This window comes from Eumetopias jubatus, unplaced genomic scaffold, assembly GCF_037043125.1.
Source record: "Eumetopias jubatus isolate StellerSeaLion01/CBP00866 unplaced genomic scaffold, mEumJub1_p1.0 scaffold_17, whole genome shotgun sequence".
Lineage (NCBI taxonomy): Eukaryota > Metazoa > Chordata > Mammalia > Carnivora > Otariidae > Eumetopias > Eumetopias jubatus.
In genome coordinates, this window is record NW_028274823.1 from 9,857,145 (window position 1) to 9,880,366 (window position 23,222).

At 52.3% G+C, this 23,222-nt stretch overlaps 1 protein-coding gene and 1 pseudogene across 1 annotated transcript in view; both read right to left on the reverse strand.

The window, feature by feature from the left end:
• Nucleotides 1-911: 911 nt before the first annotated feature.
• The window catches only part of HTRA1 (HtrA serine peptidase 1), a 52,375-nt gene continuing 30,064 nt past the window's right edge, over nucleotides 912-23,222 (reverse strand). Inside the window, exons 4-9 of the mRNA XM_028121763.2 lie at nucleotides 8,111-8,305; nucleotides 7,125-7,157; nucleotides 5,867-5,981; nucleotides 4,687-4,744; nucleotides 2,880-2,975; nucleotides 912-1,534 (exon numbers count right to left, since the gene is read on the reverse strand). Of these exons, the coding sequence (XP_027977564.1) occupies nucleotides 1,366-1,534; nucleotides 2,880-2,975; nucleotides 4,687-4,744; nucleotides 5,867-5,981; nucleotides 7,125-7,157; nucleotides 8,111-8,305 (666 nt within the window). The 3' untranslated portion in view covers nucleotides 912-1,365. The remainder of the gene's footprint in view (nucleotides 1,535-2,879; nucleotides 2,976-4,686; nucleotides 4,745-5,866; nucleotides 5,982-7,124; nucleotides 7,158-8,110; nucleotides 8,306-23,222) is intronic.
• On the reverse strand, nucleotides 10,261-11,311 carry LOC114223049 (putative G protein-coupled receptor 160; annotated as a pseudogene).

Consider the following 23,222-nt stretch of genomic DNA (forward strand, 5'->3'; position numbering starts at 1 on the left):
AGTTACGAACCGGACCTTGGAGATCCACTGGTCGAGGAAGGATTAAGCTCTCAGTCTAGAAAACTGAACCTCCCCCCTGTCCAAGGCCCCCCTTTTTCCTGGGACAAACAGAAAGCCTTATGCTCTGCTCCTGGTGTAGAGCCTCCTCTCTGGTGTGTGCTCCCCAAAGGGATGCAGGCCCGGGCTAACTTCCAAGCTAAGTTTCTGCAACAGTCTACACGGGTCCAGCTTCCCAGACTCCTGGAAGCTTTCACAGAGACCGAGGGGCCTCTGGCTGCTTAAAGCTGCACCTGAATGAGGGCACGTCAAGGGGAGCTCTGCCCTAACCACCGCCCGCCAAGACTTAGGGTCTAGTTCTGATGTCAGAACTCAGGACAACTAGAATCGGCGTCAGCCTGTGCTTGCTGGGGACTCCGGACAGGAGAGTTCTTGGGGCACAGAGGATCTTGGTCCCTCCAGCTCCTCACTGACCCCTCTGTACTTAAGCACCATGTCTGGCACAGAGCAAAGGCTCAGGAAATCTTTGTTGACTGACTGCATGATACCTGGGGTCAGCAAACTCTCTTTAGTTTGAAAAGCTTCAGATGCAAGCGCAACGGTCCTCAAACCCTATTGTATGAAGCCAGAGTGGCAGAGCACAGCTGTAACACTGGTAAAACCCCACATGATGATTTTGAAATAACTGGTGAGCCTTCAGGCGCAACCCTGCGTGGACACTGTGGTTTAATGAAGAGCTGCTGTTGACCTTGTAACCATTTCAAAGAGACTGCAACCAGCTGTTCACAGGGAAAGGGGCAAAAAGCAGGCCAGGAAGCAGAGTATGAAGAAGTATTTTAATAGCTCAAACTCAAAGTCACTGTGCTCCCAGTTCGGAAGAGCTTCCTAAAAAGAGGCGACTCTGGCCATTTTGGGAGCCAACGTTCACCCACCCGTGGTCTCCGGCGTTGACCTCCTCTGGGTGCTGACTGGGAGGAAAGCCTAGGTGTGCCCAGAACCATCCTGGCTCCTGTGGGACCTTCCTCCAACTATGCATTACATCAACTGCCTTAGTCGGACTAAGATGATGACTCGGTAAAAGGAAGAGACAAATGTTGACTGTCTAAGCAGGAATAGTCCAAGCCGGCAAGGAAAAGCACACTGCGTACATAGGATACAGAAGGGCGAGCTTCTGCCTGCGGATCTATGACATTACATTTGTTTTGCCTGCAAACTATCGAGAAGGATTCTGTTGGCCAGGTGTTTCCGCTGGACAAGAAACGTGGCGGTCCAAAGTCCTGGGTGTCCTGTGTCACCAGCCCAGAGTCATCATGCATTGTCCACTGGAGAGTCTTTGAGGGAAACATGAAATCCAGCTCATGCCTTTACCTACGGGTCGATTTCTTCGGGAATCACTGTGATCATAATGTCTTCATTGCCCCTGCGGACAACCATGTTCAGGGTGTTTTCCTTTTTAATGACATCGCTGACATCATTGGCAGAGACCACAGACTGTCCGTTGATGCTGATGATGACATCATTTTCCTTGAGACCGCCACTGCAACACAAAGGGAAACACAAGTTTAATGCTTCCATTCCTCCTGGTCTAACTGCCGTGGAAGGAGCTCGACTGGACATTGGCACAGCTTAGCACCTAGAAGCCCAGAGCAAATCAGACGGGATGGTGGTTAACCTATGTGAGAATGCTTAAAATACCAATGGATTGCACTCTTTCCTTTTGAGAATTTTAGGCCAAGGCATCCATCATGTCCAGTGCAGAAATGCTTCCCAGAACTGGTATGGTCGGATGATAGGCAGACCCCAAAGAGGCAAGGATGTGCCACATACCACCTACCATGGACCATGACCGTGGCCAACTTGCTTGTAATGGGTGTCACAACTCAAGACGGCAGTTCCCAGAGGAGCAGGGGGAATGGTTCTATTATGAGGCCTTCCTTTGTGTTATTATTGCTGTAACTTTCACTCTTACTTATGATGGTGTCAAATAAGCTATTACGGTCCTTAATGGTCTAGCACGGCACCAGCAATCTTTTCCCCTAAAGGGCCAGATAGGAAATATTTTGGGCTTTGCAGGCCATTTGGCGTCCATCCCAGCTCATCGCCACTGCAGGCCGTGTGGACTACTGAGCAGGGCCCAGTTCACTGGCCGTGCTCTAGGCAACTTCACTTACGGACCCCGAGACGTCAATTTCATGTAATTTTTAGGTATCATAAAAAACTACTCTGAATTAAAAATTGTTTTCAACTGTTTAAAAATGAAAGGCTATTCTTAGCCCATGGTCGTATAAAATTATAGCAGGCAGTGGGCCAGATCCAGCCTCCAGGGAACAGTCTGCGGGCCTCTGGTCTAGCTCTTCTCTCTGCACGTTATGTCAGTAAAGATAACAGATGCTGACTGCTGGCTGAGTTCCTTCTTTTTGTGTTACTTTGATGTTACCTAGGTTATCTTCTGGAGGTGTGGACAGGTATGGCCTGACTGGTAACAGACAGAATTAGAGAAGTGTTCTTTGGGAGGAGATAACGTCCATCTGGGGGCCTAGGAGGGGACCACTGCCCAAGATCTCAGGGACACCGCTCCTTAAACCCTCTTTCCCCAGCCAGGCCTGCCCCGGAGACTCATGAAGAGTTCGATATCGTTCTTTCCACCTGAATGACCCCTCATGAAGCGAGGACTTTTGAAGACAGGAAGCACCCTTTTGCTGATGAGTCCTGAGCCGAACCAGGTCAGAAGGCCTGGCTGGTGAGACTGACCAAGGATGTCCGACCATGTCATCAGGGATCCTCACAACCACCTGAGACGGTATGAAAAGAACACAGCCTCCTCCCCACTCCCCCCAGGAACCATAAGGACATCAGGCAAAGGGAAAATAATGCCAACTCACGCTTCTGCTGGGGTATCAGGAATGACTTCAATGATATACGCTCCTGAAAGCACATCTGGGAAGTCTCGATGGTGGTCCTTCAGCTCTTTGGCTTTGCTGCTCGGGAGGAAAAGCACTTGCATTAACATTAAGTAACAAGGGGCCTCGCTCGGCTGAGATTCGGCTCTCACCCAGCTTCTCCTCCTGCCCCTGATTCCAACGTAAAATGCCTCCAGGAGCTTTGATTCTGCTTGAAATCGCCTATTTGCTAGGGCCAAAGATTTACCGGCTAACAGGAAGGGCAGTGCTTTATCATTACAATTATTAATTTTACTAATTATTTAACAGTAGCTACCAGAACTTAAGGAGTGAGTGTAGTGCAGCAGTTGACCTGGTTTGGAGCCCCAGCTCTGCCATTTTCTGTGTGTGCCCAGGCAATTGCTTGACCTCTCTGTGCCTTAGTTGGCTCACCTACAAAATAGGAATAATGACAATACTCTACAACACGGGGTTGTTTTGAGGATTAGGTGAGATTGTCTGGACACAGGACCCAGCCCAGTGCCTGGTGCACGGCAAGCATTTGATAAACAGTGGCTAGTGACCCTGTGGCCAGTGACCACTGATCCTTGCCTTGACACACATTCAATCACTCGGTCCTCACCACACACCCAAATGCCTGCACTGTTATCCCTGTCGTAGAGAGAAGCAAACTGAGGCACAGAGGTCAAGTCTTTCCCAAGGTCATAAGCCAGGAAGTAGCAGAGCTGGGACAAGAACTCAGGAAGCCAGATGCCAGGGCCTAGGGTCCTTCCCCATACCTCTGTCTCCCACAGTTCCAAGACAAGTAACTGATTCACATTTTAGCCTTGGCAACTCAGTCCATACTCAGGAGTGCCCCAAATGGCACCACCATTCATAATATGCATCTAAACTATAGTAACACCGTCACAATTAATTAATAATAAAATAATTATGATAATTAATGTAGTAATGCCTATATTAATATGTTCTGCTCTTTGCTGACTTTACCGACAAGCGTTTCAACCGTGCCCTTAGTCACCAGGACTCATGTGTGGGATACCAGACTTTTTCATCAAGGTTAAAACACCGGTATGCTATGAGGCTGGCAGCCACACGCCGCACCTTCCACCAGCTCGGGGAAAACAAGCCCATCTGTCATCGGGGCCTGACCCAGCATTCCGGCAGCCACAGCCCACGTACGGCAGGGCTCAGGAACGGCAGGGCGCTCTGGACTGAGGAAGGCCCTTGGGGCACTCCTGGAATGTGGGTTTCAACAGACAAATGGTGAAAGGAGGCATGAGGGAGAGTGACCAACACGCCCCACTGTTCAGGGCTGCCTTCAAAGAGGAGGGCAGAATCTTCTAGAAGGAAAGACCTGCTCCAAACACACATACACACAAAAAAGGGTAAAACCAGAGGCCGAGGCTCATGGCCCTTCCTCTCTTTCTGGATGTTTCTCAATTTTATTTTTTTTTTATATTTTTTAGAGATTTTATTTATTTATTTGAGAGACAGCAAGAGACGAGAGTAGGGGCAAGGTGAGGGGCAGAGGCAGAGGGAGAAGCAGACGCCCCCTGAGCAGAGAGCCCGATGCGGGGCTCGATCCCAGGACCCCGGGATCATGACCTGAGCCGAAGGCAGACGCTTAAGCGACTGAGCCACCCAGGCGTCCTGATGTTTCTCAGTTTTAACCAGAAACTGAGATGCTTAAAGCAGCATAAGGTTTCTCTTTCATGGTGCCAGTGAAAGCCTTCTGAAGTTGTTTATTTGAATCTGAGACACAGATACGGGTGTCCTGCTTACCCACCTGGATGTGAGCGACATCATTCGGATGCCGATGTACTTCTTCTTGGTAATGGCTTTGCCTGGTGTGACAGCAGAAGGAGAAGAGGTCAGCCCAGGTGGCAGTTGTCCTGGGGACAGCAGGAGCTATGAGGGTCAATCCCTCGGTCGGCAGTGCAAAGCCGGGCCCGTCGGGGCACACTGAGGCTGTGGTTCAAATCCTGTTCAGACCCCCCTACCTGCCATGGGACCTGGGAAAGTCCTGCCATTTCAGTTAAGGGCCAAAAACCTAGGAGTGGTATGTGATTCCTCTTTGCCTTATCCTGACATCTGATGAGGGTTCTGTCCCTCTTATAAATCCAGAATACGACCCCTTCGTCCCACCCTGGTGTGGATGACCGGGAGAGCCTCTTCCCTGGCCCTACGGCTTCTACCCAGCCTCTCTAGCAGAGTCTCCACCCACCATGAGAAACACTTCTCAGAGACCTCCACCAGATCATGGACTTCCCTATTCCCCCGTCACACTTGCGGACGTGCGCCCCAAGGCCTTCACGTTGGCCACTGTGACCCTGGCTGACCTCTTTGCGCATCCATCCGGGTGACTCTGCCTGTTCACCGCACTCCAGCCGCAACGCCTACTCGCTATGCTGTGCTCCCAGCGGAGGCCCTGAGTCTGCTCTTCCTGGGTCTGGAATGCCACCCCCCACAACCCTGTCACTCCCCAGCTTGCCACCAGCTTCAGTTGCAGGGAAGCGTCACTGGTATCTGAAATCTTGCCTGTTTGCCTGCTGTCATCCCTCTTCCTCCCCCAAGCAGAATGTAAATATCACACATGCCCCCGTGGAGCCACGAAACACCCAGCCTCGCCCCAAGCAGATGGGTCAATAAACGTTTGTGAATGGAATGATCTCCCTGAATCTCAGTTTTCTCATCAGTGAAATGGGACTAATACTTCCCACCTGATAGGGCAAAGGAACTTAACGAAGTAAAACGATGTCTAGAAATCACACCCGATCCTGCCTGGTACCTATTAGACTACACCATATGAAACGTTCATGGTCAAGGGTCAAACACCTGTGACCTAATACCAGGGGCCTAACAACATGCATCCCACCTCCCTTCTCGATCTGAAAGGCTTGGCTGATGTGTTCGGATGTGTCGTCTTCCTGCTCCAACCTCCCACGGCTGTGAGGGCTGCGCTTTACCTTTGGCCTGTCGGTCATGGGACTCGGTGAGGAACTTCTTAATCTTATCAGATGGGATTGCAAAGGAGATTCCAGCGGTCACCTTCAGAGTGTTAATCCCAATCACTTCGCCATCCTGAAAAGCAAGATGGAAACAGCCTACTGAATCCATGAAGGTTTACCAGAAGACAAACAGATGATTTGTATGAAGGAAGTCTTTGAGCTCCTGAATGAGTGGCGTGGGGGAGCTGGAGGAAGGGGGGGGTCCCAGGGCTGCAGAGGGAGGCATCACTTGGGCAGCAGGACCCACGCTTGGCAAGGGGAGATCCAACACACAGCAGGCTCGGTCGTCCGGGACCACCGTGCCACAGTAACAGCCTTCAGCAGGTAATTTCCAGGTGCCCCTTTGCTCCTTTCACAGGGACTACGTCTCAGAGTCCTTCCGGTGGCTGTGCCCTCCGGCTTCTTCCATTTCCAATGATCTTAAGATGCCTCTGCCCAGACCAGGGAGGACAACCTTAGCACTTGGCGCTCCCAGGGAAATACAGCGCTGTCTGAGCAGCCGCGGATGCTGCCGGGGCTGCAGGCTGCCGCCCCCCACTTTCTCTGTGTGTCACAGAGCCTCAGTCCCTGCTGGTACTTCCTGCAGTGCTGGGAACTCGGTCCCTGACACTGAGAACCTTCCAGGAGGCACTGCCACCCCGGGCCTCGCTAAAGACGCCTCAGTTCCGTCGAGGGACATGAGCATAGAGCTGGGTGACCCCTGAGCTGGGTGGGCCTCACTCTGACAGAGTCTCAGCCTTCCCTTCTTGCGTGTACATCTTTAAATACAGACAGAAGTGACATCTCTGTGAGCGGGGGCACGTCCTCGTTCCAGCCAGGTCTTGAGGGAGGGTTCCTGGCCAACACAGAGACTGTGGACGAGCCAAGCCAGCTCCTGCAGTAGCCTGGACACCTCATCTGAAGGCCGTGCCTTTCTGTCACAGGCCGGAACTGCGGACACCTTTAACATAAAGGCCTGCTCCTCTGGCTACTCCTGAACCGGACCTGGATTCCACTGCATTGACTGGTGACTCTGAAGCACAAGGGTATCTGCTGGCATAACATTTCCAGCCGCGACTCCAGCAGGCCTGACTCTTTCCAGAAAAGATAAGAAGGGTAATTTGCAGGGATACAGTACATGCACAGATTTCACTTTAAAAGAATTAGATAATGCACTTTGGCAAGTTCATGTCTGAAGAGAAAGTAAAAAAAAAAAAAAAAAAAAAAAAAGCCTTACCAGGTTTACTAACGGGCCTCCCGAGTTTCCATACTGAAATTAAGCAAAAATTAATAAAAGGTTATGAGTTCATGTCTTTACAAGCCCCAAAGTACCTCCCTGCCTGGCATGCCCCTGAGTGCACGTTCTTTTCTCGGATTTGTTCCTGTCAACCTTTTGCTGGAGAAAGGGACCTTAAAATTTTTCAGAAAGTTTTAGATGTGCCATAAATGGCTTTTTTTTTTTTTTTGGCTCCAAAGCCCAGAGGCCAACTAGGGCCTCCCTACAACACCCAACACTACTTCCTTCTCTTGACAACAGCCTGGCTGCCAACTGGCTCGAGTATTTCAAATCTGCACGCCGCCCCACGCCCCCTCCACCGTGATCCCTACTTTGCTGCTGGGGCTGGAAATCCACATGGATTGTTCTTTTTCCATTACTTCATGCAGATCACAAAAAAGTTTGGGAATAAAACCTACTAGAGGCAGCAAGTGCATAAAACACAGTTTTTCTTATTTATTAAACAGATGTATGTGGGGGGGAGGGACATTGCTCTTTAGAAACGTCAGTCCTGTAAGAAGACAGCTGAAGGGGGATGAAACGTGATTTAAAAAAGATTCCATTGATGAGATGGTCCGGAGCAATGCCTGGCCTCCTTAGACATCAGACGGTATGGGCCTAACGCTCAGACTGCGCCCCAAGGCAGAGTGAACACCTCGGGACAGATTTAGTAGTGCCTGCACCAGGGGGAGCATCCCTTCTGCACAAAGCCTCAAAGGCAGCTCCACCAAGGGGTCTGGAAGGAGAGGAGCCACGGCCCCTCGGGTGGGATGGGGAGCCCCTCTGAGCTGCAGATCTTGGCATATCTCAAGTCCCCTTCACAGGAGCCCCACCCCTCGACCTCATCTGCCCTAGGGGCTCAAGGGGAGCGCCTTGAGGGTCCTGACTGCACCCCTGGCTCCTAAGCCCGGCTTTCCGGACACCCGACCCGACCCCACGGGGCTCACGTTGATGATGGCGTCCGTCTGGATGTAGTCCATGTCCGAGTTCCGGAGCCCCAGCTCTTTGCCACCGCGCTGGGTGGTGCTGACGATCCCGGTGGTGACTGTGTTTTGAAGGGAAAACGGGCTTCCGATGGCGACCACAAACTCGCCCGGTCTCAGCTCTGCGGAGCGGCCAAGCAACAGAACAGGCAGCCTTCCCTGGAACCACAAGGTTGGCATTGCTGCGTTTGGTTAACAGAACGGACAGACGCACAGACGTCAGGGAGGGCCACACAGGGATAGGCCTTGCGGGAAAGTGAGGTCAGGCCCGCCATCCCTTCCCAGGCAGAGGCCACTATCATCAGCATGTTGCAAGCTGTCGCAGGGCCAGGGACCACTGAAGTCTGAAGCCGCTGGCCAAGGACAACACAGAAGGTCACAGGAGGCCGTCTCGGGGTCACACATCTCGAAGCGATCAGCACGGACTTAATGCAACTTTGAGACCAGGAGGCCAAGTCTGGACTTGGGGCAGGGCTGCCTAAGGCCGTCTTAGAGAGTGAAGAGGCACTGAGGGACCCAGAGCCCACACAGCCCGGGGTGGAAGGGAAGGTTGGAACGGCCCCCACAAATCAGAGGCACATGTGTCCAGAGTCCTGCGGAGTTGGGAGCCCTGAGGGTTGGAACTGCATAGGCCCCGCTGGGTGAGTCTCCATACTAAGTACAAGGCAATTCTGGTGAGGGGCAGGGAGGGGATTAGGGCGGCAAGGCATCCAGCTCCCCTCACCCCTCACCCCTCCACCAACACCAAGACCCAAGAAGTAGGCTCTCCCCTCGCCTGAAAAGACCCTCCATCAACCACCTCTGCTCCCCGGCCCAGGTGAACTGACTAGCCCAACAAGCCCCATGCCCGATGCCCTCAGAGGGCCGGGCAGAGTCAGAAGCTCCAAACAAGTCTTCAAACTAACACAGGACAAAATCAAGCCAGCTGGAGTGGCCAGGGCTGAGGAGAGCTGGGCTTCCATCGGGAAGGACTGAGGCCCTCCCCTCCCTTCCTTCCTGAGCCACGCAAACCTCTCGCCTTTGTTCCCCAACAAGACGAGCAGCTGCCCCAAACAACGGGGACCAGGCCCAGGAAGCCAAGACCCCGCCCCGGCCTCATGCAAATTGCACTTCTAGCATCCTCCTGTTTGTCCACCTCAAAAAAGAAAGGAAGAGGTGGGGTCGGGCGGTGTGCCGGGAGGGTGGGGAGAGTAGAAATGAGCGGTTACTTTCACATCTGCCCTGACGGGGATGGAGCCGACACCAGCAGATGAGGTGAGGTGGGGTGATGAGTGGGCCCATTTCACAGATGAAGAAATTAAGGCTCCAAGAGACTGGGTGACTCGAGACAGAGCAGAGACTCACACCTGGGACCGTGGCCCCGAACCCAGACTCTTCATCAGCTCCACGGCACTGTGCCACGAAAGCCCCTCCCCACCCCCAATAAGGAAGATGCTGGGCCAGAATGTTCATGGAGGAAGGAATGTTGAAGACGGGATCTAAGACTGGCTTTGAGAAATGGCATGAGAAGGAATGCCCCTCAGAGCACAGCCAGTGAGAGGCCCAGGAGAGCTGTCAAGAGCTCAGACCCCTGGCCAGGCCTAAATTAGATCCTGGCCCGAGGTTACAACCACTTGGGTCCTCAGTATTCTCAACTGGAAAATGGGAATACCATGGCACACCTCTCTCATGAGTTGGTTGTGAGAATGAGGTGACAAGACCTGAACAGCTCTTAAATGTCACCTGGCTCGTGTGAAGCATCATGTTAGTGGGATAGGTAAGCGTTACCTAAGTGTCTTTTTTTTTTTGAATTTAATAAAAATGTTTATTTACATTTGTGTATCACTGGCAGAGAAGCTCAGATTTACATAACAGTTGGCATCCACTAGTTTTTTGGGTAACATGAAATCAGTATGGCCAAATATTAACTTGCTTCACTTTTGTTAAATTAATATTGGTAACATGCTGTGTTCCTGAACAGGTATAAAAAATTTTCTTGGAATTATTTTGTTTTTAATACCATAGTCCCAAAAGACACATCCTGAAAAGGTATAAAAGTTGGGGCCGGGGAGGGCAGCTTCAGTTCAGTTCAATCTTTATATGTCCTCTCCCTTTGTAAAATTATGATTCCTACTGTAGTTGTCAGTTTTAATTAGTTTTAACATGGCAACATTAACAAATTATTATTGATATAGGCTTTTCAATTTGCTCAAGATTATGAATTGTAAGTGGAATGAAGCAGCATTTCCAGTTGACGAATGGATCCACAGGTAATGCGATGTCTCTTAAATTAAGCTTGTGACAATTAAACCAATAAACTGTCGCAATGAGAAAACTACTGACGAAGTACAACCACGGAATGTTCATCTCAATAAATGCTGGAATCTGTACTTTAAGTAAAAGGATAATTACTTGAAGTAGTACAAATGGTAACCAGGTACCGAGAAAACAGATAATGAACTTGGGCAAGAGTGTTTTTTTAGAGCTCAGAGTATAACTACAATGGGACGAAAACGGAAAATATCAGACAGTCTCATTCACATAGGAAGTCATCCTAACAGCCGGTACCAAGGCAGTAACTTCTGACCAAGAGGTTAGAAAAGCCATAAATAAAATCACCACCATGGAAAATGACAGCCAGTAACTCTGAATGCTAATGTAGTAAGGACACTGATAAGAATAAACATTCTGTGCCTTCAGGCTTTGGTAGATAGCTGAATCTCCCAAAACATAAGCAAGGACAGAAACCCAAATTAAAATTACTATAAAGAAATAAAATTTTTGACACTTAAATGCTAGCTGTGTGGTTTTGGAGAAATTCAGGTAATAATCTATACAAGCTATCAGGAAAACTGGATAATGCAGAAAACCATAAGTGAAAGAAATAATTTGAGTAAATAGGCAGATGTGGTATTTAGTAAACCTAATGCCTCAAAGTACAAAATCCCTGAAATAGGATATAATGGAAATGTTTACTAAAAGTAAAAGATCGATGAATGCTAGTGAAATGCAGAAATATTCCATAAAATTTTGATAGGTGATTTTTCTTCTCAGTCCTAATGTGAGGATATTCAGTAGTATCTTCCCAAGTATAATCAAGAATAGCAGACAGTTACCATCTAGAGGCTGATTTGCTTGATGTAACTGGTACTGAAAAGAGCAGTTCTCTGAAGAAAGAGCAGTCATGGTTTTAGCTGAATTGCAGAAGGTCTGCTGAAGTACCTAGGATAAAACACTGCTTCACTTTTGCTTCCATCCTTTGCTTTCTCCAGTAGGTCTTTCTTGGCTGATAATCTCAGTTTCACTGCCTTCAGTGATCTTACTTTTGGTACCTGGCATTCCAAAATGCCATGCGACTAAGCTCCGAGTCATGTGCACAAGGTGGGGCGAAGCGAGCGCGTTTCCTCCCAGCTGGACCTTCCTCCGCCCGCTGGGTCCTTGCGGTCGCCTCTGGAATTCCGGGGGTGGGCCCTGCCGCCAAGTCCCCGGGCTCACCCGACGCGTCGAGGCTCCCGGCTCGCGCTCCGCGTCCCCGGCGCTGGGCGCAAGACCGGACACCTGCTGCGCCCGGCCCCAGGTGACGGCCGGGAGAGGGGCGGGAGCCCCGCGCGCCCGCCCGGCTCCGCTCCGCCGCGAGCGCTCCCAGGAGGAGGGCGGGGGCAGCGAGCGCGGCCCCTGGGGTCCCGGTGGGACCCCGCCGCCGCTAGGCCCGCTCCGACCAGGAAGTGCAGGCCGCGTTACCTAAGTGTCTTGATGACTGTTGCTGGCATGGGGGTCTGTGCAGACCCAGTGGGGGAACCCCACCAACTAAATTCCCACAGGCCAGTCCGTGTCACCCAGCCTTCCGCCCAGGAAAAGGCTGGTGGCACGGGGCTACCCTAACAGTGACCCCTGGGGTCACCCGAGGCCAGAGTACCCGGTGCTGTTCTGGAAGGGGCAGGCCTGCCACTCCGCACCCCCGGAGCTCCTCGGCGCCCAGCGGCACGCCAGCGAGCTCAGCTCGGCCTGTTTACCCTGGGCCCGTGCCAGCCACCCCTGCCAGGAATGATTTCATCCAACAGTCACAGCGGGTGGGCGAGCGGGGCCCATGATGTGCACGGGGCCAGTCTGGGGGAGGCCTGTTGGGGACACTGACGCTCCTTCAGGGCTGGGCAAGGGGACACGGCAGTGAAGGCTCCTAGGGCTGGGTATGTCTGGCTGCCCGAGATCACTGTTGCTTTTCACCAACTTCAAGGCAAGAGATCAAGTTCAGAGAGGTGGGCCTAGCCCACATCAGCTCAGCCACAAACTGGGAACCACATCAGAAAGTTCCGTGGGGCAGGGCTGTGGAGATCCTAACTAGCCCTTGCCTACCCTGTATCCCTGCACTCCACCTCCACCGCCTCGGAAGGGGGCAGACGCAGGCTCCCAGTTCTTGGGGTTCAGAAGGCAGAGGGGCCTAAAGACAACCCTGCCCCCCGCCCCCGCCCCGAGCTCTTCTTTTCCAAGTCTGAGCTCAGGCCCAGCAGAGAGGCAGGGAGGCAAACACTTCTGGGACAGCAGAAGCTGTGAGGACAGAGGAGCGACGCGCCGCTGCGGGGAGAACACCCAGGGCCTGCACGCTGTTCCACCACGCTCACTGGGGAGGGCCCGGGACCTCCAGCACACTGTGAAGTTGTCACACTGAAGGGACCACACGGGCCTGGACAAGTGGACACCAGGGATACTAGCCCGGAGTCTCCCCAAGAACCAGTCCTCACTTGAACAAAACAGGGGGACATCTGGATCCCAAGTGGCCAGTCAGACCTGCACCGATGGTACCCATGGGCCACATCAGCTCTGCCTCGTATAAGCTTTTATTCCCTCAAGCATCTTCTAGATCATGAAGGACAATTGGAGACAGCAATAAGCAAGTGGACATAGCCCAAGGGGGTGGGGCTTGTAATAGGAAGCCTTGATTGACGTGAAAGGAAAGCACGTTCTACCTCCCAGCTGACAAAGCCTTTCATGGCCACCAGGGAGGGCGGGTGTCCCCCCATTTTACAGAGGTGAACTGAGACTCAGAGGTGGGGTGGCTCCCCCCAGCTAATGAGCAGCCTGGCTAAAAAAGAGAACAGGCTTCCTAACTCTCAGACCTGCACTCCGAGTACGTGTTAACCTGGAATCTAAGTGTAGGCAGAAATCTTTGCAAGGCAGTGACATGGGATGGAAATGTGGGCCAGGCCAGACTTACAGCTCTCCAGGAAGCCAACATGCCTTTTTGGGCTGCTCCCCACAGGTGCTGCTGGCCCCACGAGCATCAGGGCTCTCCAACTGTTCCAGATCCAAGTGGGGCTCCTCGGAGCTTCAGTCCTCACCATGGGTCTGTCTGCTCAACGCAGCCATACCTCTGCTGGCCGAACTCCTACGTGGTAAGTGAGCATTTTATTCCATAGCTGTCTAGACATATGCTCCAAGGGGGGCCTGGGGGAGATGAAATGCAGACACGGCTGCAAGTGCCAAGCCACACCTCGGGCTTGACCTGCAGATGGGAAACACCGGTCCGTTCACTCCTGGCTTCACTCCGCAGCGCTGTCCAAAGGCTGGTCCCCAAGCCACCCACATCAAAGACGCCCCAAGGCTCCCGGAGCAGACACTCTGCCTGAATCTCCTTCTGAAGTGGCCCCCGCCACAGGCCCTGTCGGAGAAGCCAGCCCCAATCCTGACAGCCACTTCCCACACCTCTCCATCTCAATGGAGCCTGGCTCGCAGCACACGTGTGAAACAAAACACAGACGTCTCTCCTCCACTTGGCAGGAAGCAAGGGGGCGAGCAGCTCCCATTCCCATGTCAGACTCTCTAATTCACCGGGGGATGACAACGTAAATCGGGTGTGCACACCACAGCAGTGGGGTGGGAGAGCTCGTAAATGGCCAAAGCAAAACTCCGAGGCTCCGTACCAGAGCCAAGAAGGAACCCTCGGGGGCCCTACCCAGAGAGCATGGGGCTCGAGATTAGCCCAAGTCCTTTGAGGACAAGGGATATTCCACAGTGCGTCCAACATGCTGCTAGTTCTCAAGGTCACACTTATGCCCACGAGAGGCGGGGAGACTCTGCAAGGTGACTCCCTAATGCTAAAGGACGTCCTCATACCACCACCACCAAGAGCAACTTTAAGAAAACATGAGTCCCCGGGGCGCCTGGGTGGCTCAGTCGTTAAGCGTCTGCCTTCGACTCAGGTCATGATCCCAGGGTCCCGGGATCGAGCCCCGCATTGGGCTCCCTGCTCCGCGGGAAGGCTGCTTCTCCCTCTCCCACTCCCCCTGCTCCTGTTCCCTCTCTTGCTGTGTCTCTCTCTGTCAAATAAATAAATAAATAAAATCAAAAAAAAAAAAAGAAAAAGAAAACATGAGTCCCCCCTAACACCTGGGTTTTCAGCCCACTACCCCCCGGGCCGCTGGAGAAACAGCCAGGTGAGGGTGTCAGAAATCCTGGGTGTGGACTCCAGACTTAACCATATCTGTGTTAAATTACTAACTACTAGCCATAGGCAGGATACTAATTGTGTGGTAGATTTCATGCAAAAACTTGGAAGAGGTTAGTGCATAGCATGATTAAAGAAGGCTCTCCCATTCATTTAATTACAACAAACAAACAACCAGCAGGCCCAGCAGCACTGCTCCCGTGAAACACCACCAACATGAAAGAGAACTTTCTCAACAAGCATTCACTGAGCGTCTCCGACGGGCCAGGCACAGAGAACACAGATCAATGAATCGATCTGTGCCTCCCAGGCCTACTGTCTGATGTGTTGGAGTCACAGGGTGGTGAAGAGAGACAAAGTCCCAGTCTCCATTGCCATGGTCAGCTCAGTCCGGAATGTTCCATAAGGGCTAACAATAGATCAACACTAAAAATGACTGGGGTGTATCAGTGAGGGTGTTCGCCAGCTGCAAGTATCAGGAGCCCCAACTCAAAATGGAGTAAATGTCCAGCTGTTCAAGGGCAGGGTATGCGCCAGGGCTAATCACTCCAAAGACTCATGGACATCTTTCCTTCTGTACAATCAACTTAAGCCACCTCCATTCCAGGTGTTAGGTAAAGACACGACTATGCCCAGTGGAAGTAAAAGGATCTTTTCTCCCCTGTGTGTCTCTTTCGAAGAGCAAAGAATTTGGGGCCTCGCACCTTCTTACTCCTGGGTCATCGGCCAGCCATTAGTCATAAGGTTATCCTCAACCAGTCTTAGGCAAGGGGAACATGGCCCCCACGACTGCCTTAGGCTCCCCAGGACTTGCCTGTGTTAGGAAGGAGGTGGGTCACGGGGGGACGGACCAGGACTGTACCAGCAGGAAGAAGGCTGAGTCTGCTGTGGAAGCTGTGGAGGTAGGCTTGGAGAGGTGGCCATTAGCATCCGCCAAGGCTTTGAGGGAAATGGTTCATTTTAGAGCAGCAATCCTAATACCTAACTAGGTTTGGGAAGGGCTCTAATAAGTATATGCTCCTTCACGCGGGTTTTTGGGGAGTGGAGATGGGAGCAAGAGGAGAAATCTGCTTCTAAAAACAGTAATGGTCACGAGGGGCGCCTGGTGGCACAATCGGTTGGCTGTCCCATGCTTGGTTTCAGCTCAAATCATGATCTCAGGGTCGTGGAATCAAGCCCCACGTCAGGCTCTATGCTCAGTGCAGAGTCTGCTTAGGACTCTCTCTCCCTCTCCCTCAATCTCTGTCTATAATAAATAAATCTTAAAAAATAAAGTAATGGTCACTAAATATCTGCGTTGGTCAGTGCACAACACAAGTGATCCAAGCAGAGCCTGGCCAAACCCACCCCTGGATGCGTGCCCTGCGTGCCTCCTGCTCTGTCATTCCCTTGGCCTTTACAGCCAGCCGCTCGGTGGGACAGATCACCCTGCCCGTTCTGCAGCCCACGTTCCCCCAGCTTGGTGGTGGCAGTAGCAGGACTAGAGTCTTCCCCGTGCCTCCAATCCAGGTGTTCTTCTCTCCAGCCTACCCCGCCCGCTGCCCAAATGTGCAGAGCACATTGTGGGCAGGTGAGGGCAGCTGGGATGACACACAACAGGACAGGACACACAAAGGACACCCAGCACCGAAACCAGCCAGAGGAGGCAGCGTTCACGAGTCCTCGGGGTGAGGGCCTGGGCCTCGCTGTTTCTCCAATGCCGGGAGCCTGAATTAGCCTCAGACAAGCCGGGGCTGGGGCATGAAGGCAGGCCCGTGCAGCACCACCTGCTTCGAGGACTCTGCATGGGGCCTGGACTCGAGCTGAAGGTGAATCGCAAGCCCCGGAGCCCCGCAGGAAGAAAATCTGGGTGTGTGCTGGGTCAGGGCTCTGGGTGATGGCTTGCTCTGGGGTTCTTCTCCAGCAGCAGCCAAGGGTGGGGCACAAGTGAAGACTCAGACAAAATCACACACACACCATATGCACACGCACACGCCACGCATGCACACAGGCGGACACGTACATGCCACCTCAGCCTCTGCAGATCCCCGGAGCACCACGTCCCAGGCAGCAGACAGCTGGGCTTGGACCTGGTCCTGCAGTAACTCACTCCGTGACCTCGGGCCATCTGATTGACTTCTCTGAGTCCCGGTTTTACCACTTCTAAAATAAGGTTGTTTGAGGCTGGTGATGTCCAAGGTCATCCCAGCTCTGACAATTAGGGTCCTTTCCAAAAGACCTGGCTGATTTCCAAAAAACCTATTAGCAGACGATGGTTTAATTTGGTGAGATCAAAACAGGCATCACAGTCCTTAATAAATCTCTTTTCATACAACCCCCCAACGGGGTCAGATGAGCCCACAAGCTCGAGCCACAAGCGGAGAGGGGACTTCCGGAATTCTCCAGATGCTGGCTCAGCCAGGAGTCGGCTAGAGAAGCTCTAACAACAATGGCCCGTCAGTCTTGCAGCTTCCGGCCACACTGGTTTTGACCTAATAGGCCTTGAGTGCCCACTCCAGTGCTCTCTCCTTCCCTGAAGCTTGCAGAGAAGGGCAATAAAACAAACCAATAAAGCTTAAGGGAAAAAAACATTTTTTTTAGCCTAATGAGGCAAATGAACTACTTCTTTTTCTTCCTTGGAAAGTATAAAGTACTCCTGTTACAAAAATATTTTCTGTTGCCGAATCCGCAGGAGCCACGGCCTCCGCCAGCCGCCAAGCACGCTCGTTTTCAAGGGGCGGGGGCTTTCAGGCTGGTCCTGGGTGTCGGCTGAAGCTTGCTTCAGGGTCTAATGTTGCAGCAGCTGGCTGGGACTCAACTGAGTGATTCAACGTGCTTTCTGGAAACAGTTATGCTAACCTTTCATTTTATTTTAAAAATATGTGATCGAGAAAATAGCACATCCCCCATACCCAGCAAGAAGCAGAGCCCTAGAACTCGCATGCTTCCCATGGAAAAGCAAACTAGGTGGCCGAGGCATCGGCCTCTAGGCTGTCCCACCGATGGCAGTGGGGGAGGGCTCAGGTGGGGGAAACAGGAGAAGTGGGGGAGTCAGGGGGAGAGAGTAGGAAGAACAGAGTACGATCGTGCACAAGCAGAAAGAGAGCAAACACAACCACCTTCCTCCTCCCTGTTTACAAACCCCACCATAATATTTAGTCTCCTTCAAGCTGGGTCAAGAAACATGGGCATTTTGAAAAATCCCTTACTCTTGTTGTTTAAACCACAAAATGTCAACATTTCTATACGGGAGCCCAGCGGCCAGTGACTGGACATATTCTGTGGCACCCAAAGAGGCAAATCATTATCTCCATCAAGCATAACTCTGGTTTTCGCATATGCCGGCCCCTTTGATCCCTCCACTTTTATCCACTGACTTCAACTTCACGGATGCTGCTCCAAGAATTTTTGGCCAATAAATATTGATTTAAAAAACTCAAGGGGCGCCTGGGTGGCTCAGTCGTTAAGCGTCTGCCTTCGGCTCAGGTCATTATCCCAGGGTCTTGGGATCGAGCCCCGCATCGGGCTCCCTGCTCGGCAGGAAGCCTGCTTCTCCCTCTCTCTCTCCCTCTGCTTGTGTTCCTGCTCTCACTGTGTCTCTCTCTGTGTCAAATAAATAAAATAAAATCTTTAAAATAAAAAATAAAAAAAATTAAAAATCGATGAATACAAAAGTGAAAAATGAAAGAATGAACCAACCAGATTTTAAAAGATCCTTCCCAAAGGGATGGGTGGTGGTCTCTCTCTGGTCAATTCAGGGCACAATGTGCAGCAACCACCCAATGTCCGTTGAACTGAACTGTCTCCTCACTCCCCGTGACCACTTAGAGCCCCTGCTGTGCTATATGCAGAGAAGCCCAGGAGATACCTTTCCTTCCAAATTTATGCTTAAAATTTTTTTAAGATGTATGATGTATCACCTCCTCAACATAAAAAGAATCTGAGATGGTCAGTGACACAGGGCCTATTATAATACATTAATTAACATATATTCATGGCATAAAATGGGGTCATAGAGAATATGCTAACCACAAAACCAATGGTTTCTATGAGCTGCCCAGTAGCTAAAGCAAAGAGGGAAATATCACGAGTCACACACTCTCATTATCAGATTCTGGCACCTTAATTAACAAAAGTGACTTGTTAATTAGCATGTGTATTAAATAATCAGTCCATAATTCACCACAATGTCTCATTTCTCCCTCGCCGTAGAAGGTGGTCACGATGATTTTAGGAAACCAGTTTTGGGAAATTGTGTCTATACTGCTCTGAAAAGAGATAACCAGGTCGGTACAAAGTCTTTGCACCTTCAGACTCTCAGGAGATTGACTACATAAAAAACCAGAGCTTTCCAGAGTATGACCAGGAATCCCCAAGAACAAGGCAAATAAGAAATGTAGACAATATGCAGAGAAACCAGCTAAGCAGAAACGTAGGCTTGGGTTCTGAAGGGCTCTAATAAACTCACTGAGAAATAAGTTTGCACCTTGGTCCAAGGTTCAGGTCCTCCAGGCTTGCCCCCAGTCTTCCCCTAGGTACTCTCTACCTGTCCTTCCTGTCACCCCAAATACAAGCTTCCCTGCCTATGCTATCTACAGAGGCCTCCCCAGCCCCCAGTGCCTTCTGCCGCTTCTGCTTGTTCCTTTTCTGTACTTATTACCGTATTTGTCCCACTATTCCTGTTTCCCACCCTAGACTGTCATCACGGGGCCACATGGCTCTTGCACATTTCTGATACATGCTCAGCACCTAACACTGTGTTTGGCCGAGACAGATGCTCAGTAAATACTGACAGAATCCGTGAATGAATAAGGAGTAACTGAAGAAAATGAAAAAACCCAGACCTTAAAAGATCTTCCGGATTTGAAATTGGATAATCATTTTCAAAATATCTTGGAATTCTACTGATAATGCAGAGAAACATAAGGCTTCTCTGCTTAATCCAACAAAAACGAAGCCACGGCAGCAGCAAAGAAACACAATTTGAGCACACGTGCGCACACACACACACACACACACACACATTAACACACACACACACCCCCCCAAGAGAAAGAGCAAATGAAACTAGCCTCTCTGTGCTCTCCCCTTTGGTCACCTAGACTCTGGGTCTTATGAGCATACTTGGCCTCCGGCACACTCATTTCCTCTAGGACAAGGTGTTAATTGTCTCACACTGGGGTTGGCAAACTTCATCTGTAAAAGGCCAAAAAGTAAATACTTTCGGCTTCATGGGCCATGTGGTTTCCATCCTCATGACGCAACTCTGCTGATACAGGGCAAAAGCAGCTACAGACTCTAAATCATGGGCATGGCTGTGCTGCAATAAAACTTTATTTACAAAGACAGACGGAGGGCCGGATTCGGCCCGCAAGCCGCAACTGGCCAACCCTGGACTCCCACACAGTGTTACATACTCACTAAAGTGTCAAATGGAAGCCGTATCTGTCTGTATGTCCCCCCTCCCCGCTCCCTAAAGGAGAGAGGAGACATTCGGGATGGGGCACCTACAAATTCGGTCCCAACAACCTGGGAACTGCTTTGTCAGAACCATAAATGAGAGTCTTAATCCAATTCCCTGAAGATAGAGCACGACATGAAAAAAGGCATTACCATATTAAGAGAAAAACATAGCCAAAGAATTTCCTTAACAATCAACTAAGTTCTTGAACTGGGGCCAGAGAACACACAAGGGCTCCGGTTCTGATAGTTTGGGGAACTGAAACATTTTCACATTCCAAAAGGAGCTGCAATCAGAACAGAAGGAGCCACGTCCCCATCGGACAAAGGCCGCACAGAGGAATGAGGGCCGGCCTCCACTTCGCTGCCTGGGTTTACATTCCCTAATGAAATATTGATTCCCACGCCCTCCAAGTGGTAAAAATCAATACGGTAACAGAAGCCTTGTAACATCAACCGGGGCCACGGCGTCGGCAGCAAATCCAACGGCAGCCCTCTAAGCTCTGTGACAGAGAGCGCGAGACCACAGAACGACCAGTACAGACCGAGCGAGTGGGGAAAAGGATCCAAAATGGAAAAACACAGAAACAAAATAAGAGGGTAACTATGGTAGTGTGATCCACAGCCCAGGCTCCCAGTTGCTTTACGAGGATGAGTGACAGACTCCAGAAGATGCGAAGCCATTCCAGCGCAGGCTCCGTGTTATCTGATTTCACCCTGGGACAGCTCACACGGCTGAGTCAGCGCCTTCCGACCATCAGGTTGCCTAAGGAGAACTGGCCGGCGGGCGGGCATGAGTCACGCCGAGCACCGCACCACCCCCGGCCCTCGCCACCATCCTGGGGGCCACCTGGACCTCCCCGCTCGCTGAGGACTCAGGGCAGAGTCACTGCGCACCGCCCCAAATCTTGAGACACAGGCCTGGAGAAGATAGAGCCTGCTGAGCAGCCGCGGGGACCTGTGCTTGGAAGGCCCAGGCCCCCCCCCAACCCCGGCCCCGAGTGACCCCTGTCCTGAGCTTCACAGATCAGAGCAGGCCCCTCTTCCTGCCCCCCCCCCCCGCCCCTCCCTGTGGCCGGCTCAGCAATAAAAGGATCCTCTGTAAACAAAGCAGCTCGCCCCCCGCCCCCAGCCGCCCAGGAGTCTTCCTCTTCAGCCACTTCAAACAGGTCTGGCCTGTAGGTGGCAAGGGGCCCGAAGGTGGCTAGGGGTGGATGCAGGCCTGGGAGTGAGGGAAGAAAAACACCTCAGAGGCCTCCACCTGGCAGCTTGCACACATTTCCCTGGTTGTTGGCGTCAGGAAACCTCACTGCCTCGGCCGCGCTCTGAGTTACCCGGGACCCCAGAGCTCCCGGAGCCCCGGCGAAGCCAGGTGTCCGTCCAAACCAGACGGCCCCTGGGATCGGATGAGCCCCGGCTGAGGAGTGCAGGTGAGGGCGAGTGGTGGCCCGCCCGCTGCACCACCAGGCCCTCATCTGACAACCCCGTGAGCCCTGGGCCTCCCCGCTCTGCCGCGCCTCGGAGCTGTGCACCTTGCTCCCTCGGGAGCAGAGGGGACTCGGCCTCGGCCTGGGACACCGCTGTCCCGCGCCGACCACCTGACAAGTGCATGAGACCGGCGTGTCCCTCACGCTCCAAGCAGCACCGGGCAACTTAAATCAACAGAGAAGAAAAGAGTCAACTATGCTAAGGAGATGGGGGGGCGGGTAAAGAGTGAAATGTGACTGTCCTCAGAGCGACAGTCGGGGGTTGGGATGTGGGGAGCCGCCTTGGGTGGTGGGTTGGGGAAGGGCTGTCTAGGGCGGAATTTCGGGCGGGACCTGGAGGATGGGAAGGCCAGCCCTGGAGTGGCTGCGGGGGTCGGGGGGGGGGAGACACCCCGGGGAGCCAGGGCCAAGACCCCGGGAGAGCAGCCCTGGCCTGTGGGAGGCAAGAGGGGAGGGGCGGCCAGGCAGAGTGGGTGAGGGGCGGAAGGAGGAGAATGAAGCAGGGAGGAGGGGCGCCGCATCAGGCCAGGCCTCCGAGGCCCTGGGAAAGGGGCTAAGTTCTCTCAGTGAGAACAGCGGGAAATGTGTAAAGGGTAGACGGCACATGCTCTGAACGCGGGAATCAGCAAGGGAGGCTCCGGTGCTGCCTCATCAACACAGCTGGAAACCCGTAGTAACAAAGTAGCTTTCCTTTCTTATCTTCTTCAATATACCCCTGCATTTCTGCCCTGGAGTCCGGCCTAGAGAGACCAAATCACTCTCCTTTTAACTCTCCCTTGACAGCCACCCCCTCTCCTCTGCCTCTCTCCCCCTCTCTCACTCTTTCTGAACTACTCAGGGAAAAAAACTGCATGGGACAAAAATGCTGCCTTTGGATAAAATTTTTAAATGTTCTGCAAACACGGCCAGTGTCATGTTGAACACATTTGGAAACAGTTTGTATCTGAAGCTGAACTAGTCTGCCCTCAAAGCTGCTTTCTATTAAAATGTTTGCATGCGCACCGTCCCTCCTTCCTGCAGCTGGGCTTCCCCCCCCTCCGCGACGGCTAGCCCCAGGAAAGAGGGGTGCAAATCCTAGGATAGATGCACAGAATGGGCTGTGGTTGGAGGGGATGGGCCTGCAGGGGGGCACCTTCCTCCCCCAGCTTGAGGGGGGCGGGGGGCAGGGGGACAGACCAGGCTTCTTCTGAAAGCTCTCCCATCTCAAAACTCAGCAGGGAAAGTCAGTGCACACGTGTCTTCTCAGCAGTGAGAAGCAAAAACAGCGTTCTTTGGTCGCAAGCCCAGACATGTCGCTGGCAATCTCGAGCCAAGGGGGGTTCACTGGAGATGCGAAGGGAGTTCCAAGAATGGAAAGAAAAGTAGACAGATCGGGTCAGAAAGGACAGGAACTCAGCTCCCAGGGGCGCTCAGCAGCAGGGGCTCTACCAGCATTGCCCACGCAGTTTTGGTGAGAGTGACATCCAGCTGCACCTCCGAGGGGAGGGTCTGTTTGATCTACGGGTCCCATGTCCACCCCCTGGCCCCAGAGGGTGGGGCACCGTGACTGCCGGTCCCACCAAGACTGTCCAATGGGGGAGACGTAGCCCCCAAAGGAAATGCTAGATGCTGTTCCCAGGAGACAGGGGCTGGATGACAAGGGGACATGACAACAGATGTCCATGGTAATTTCTATTCCTTAAAAGTGTTGAGGGGTGCCTGGGTGGCTCAGTCGGTTAAGCATCCAGCT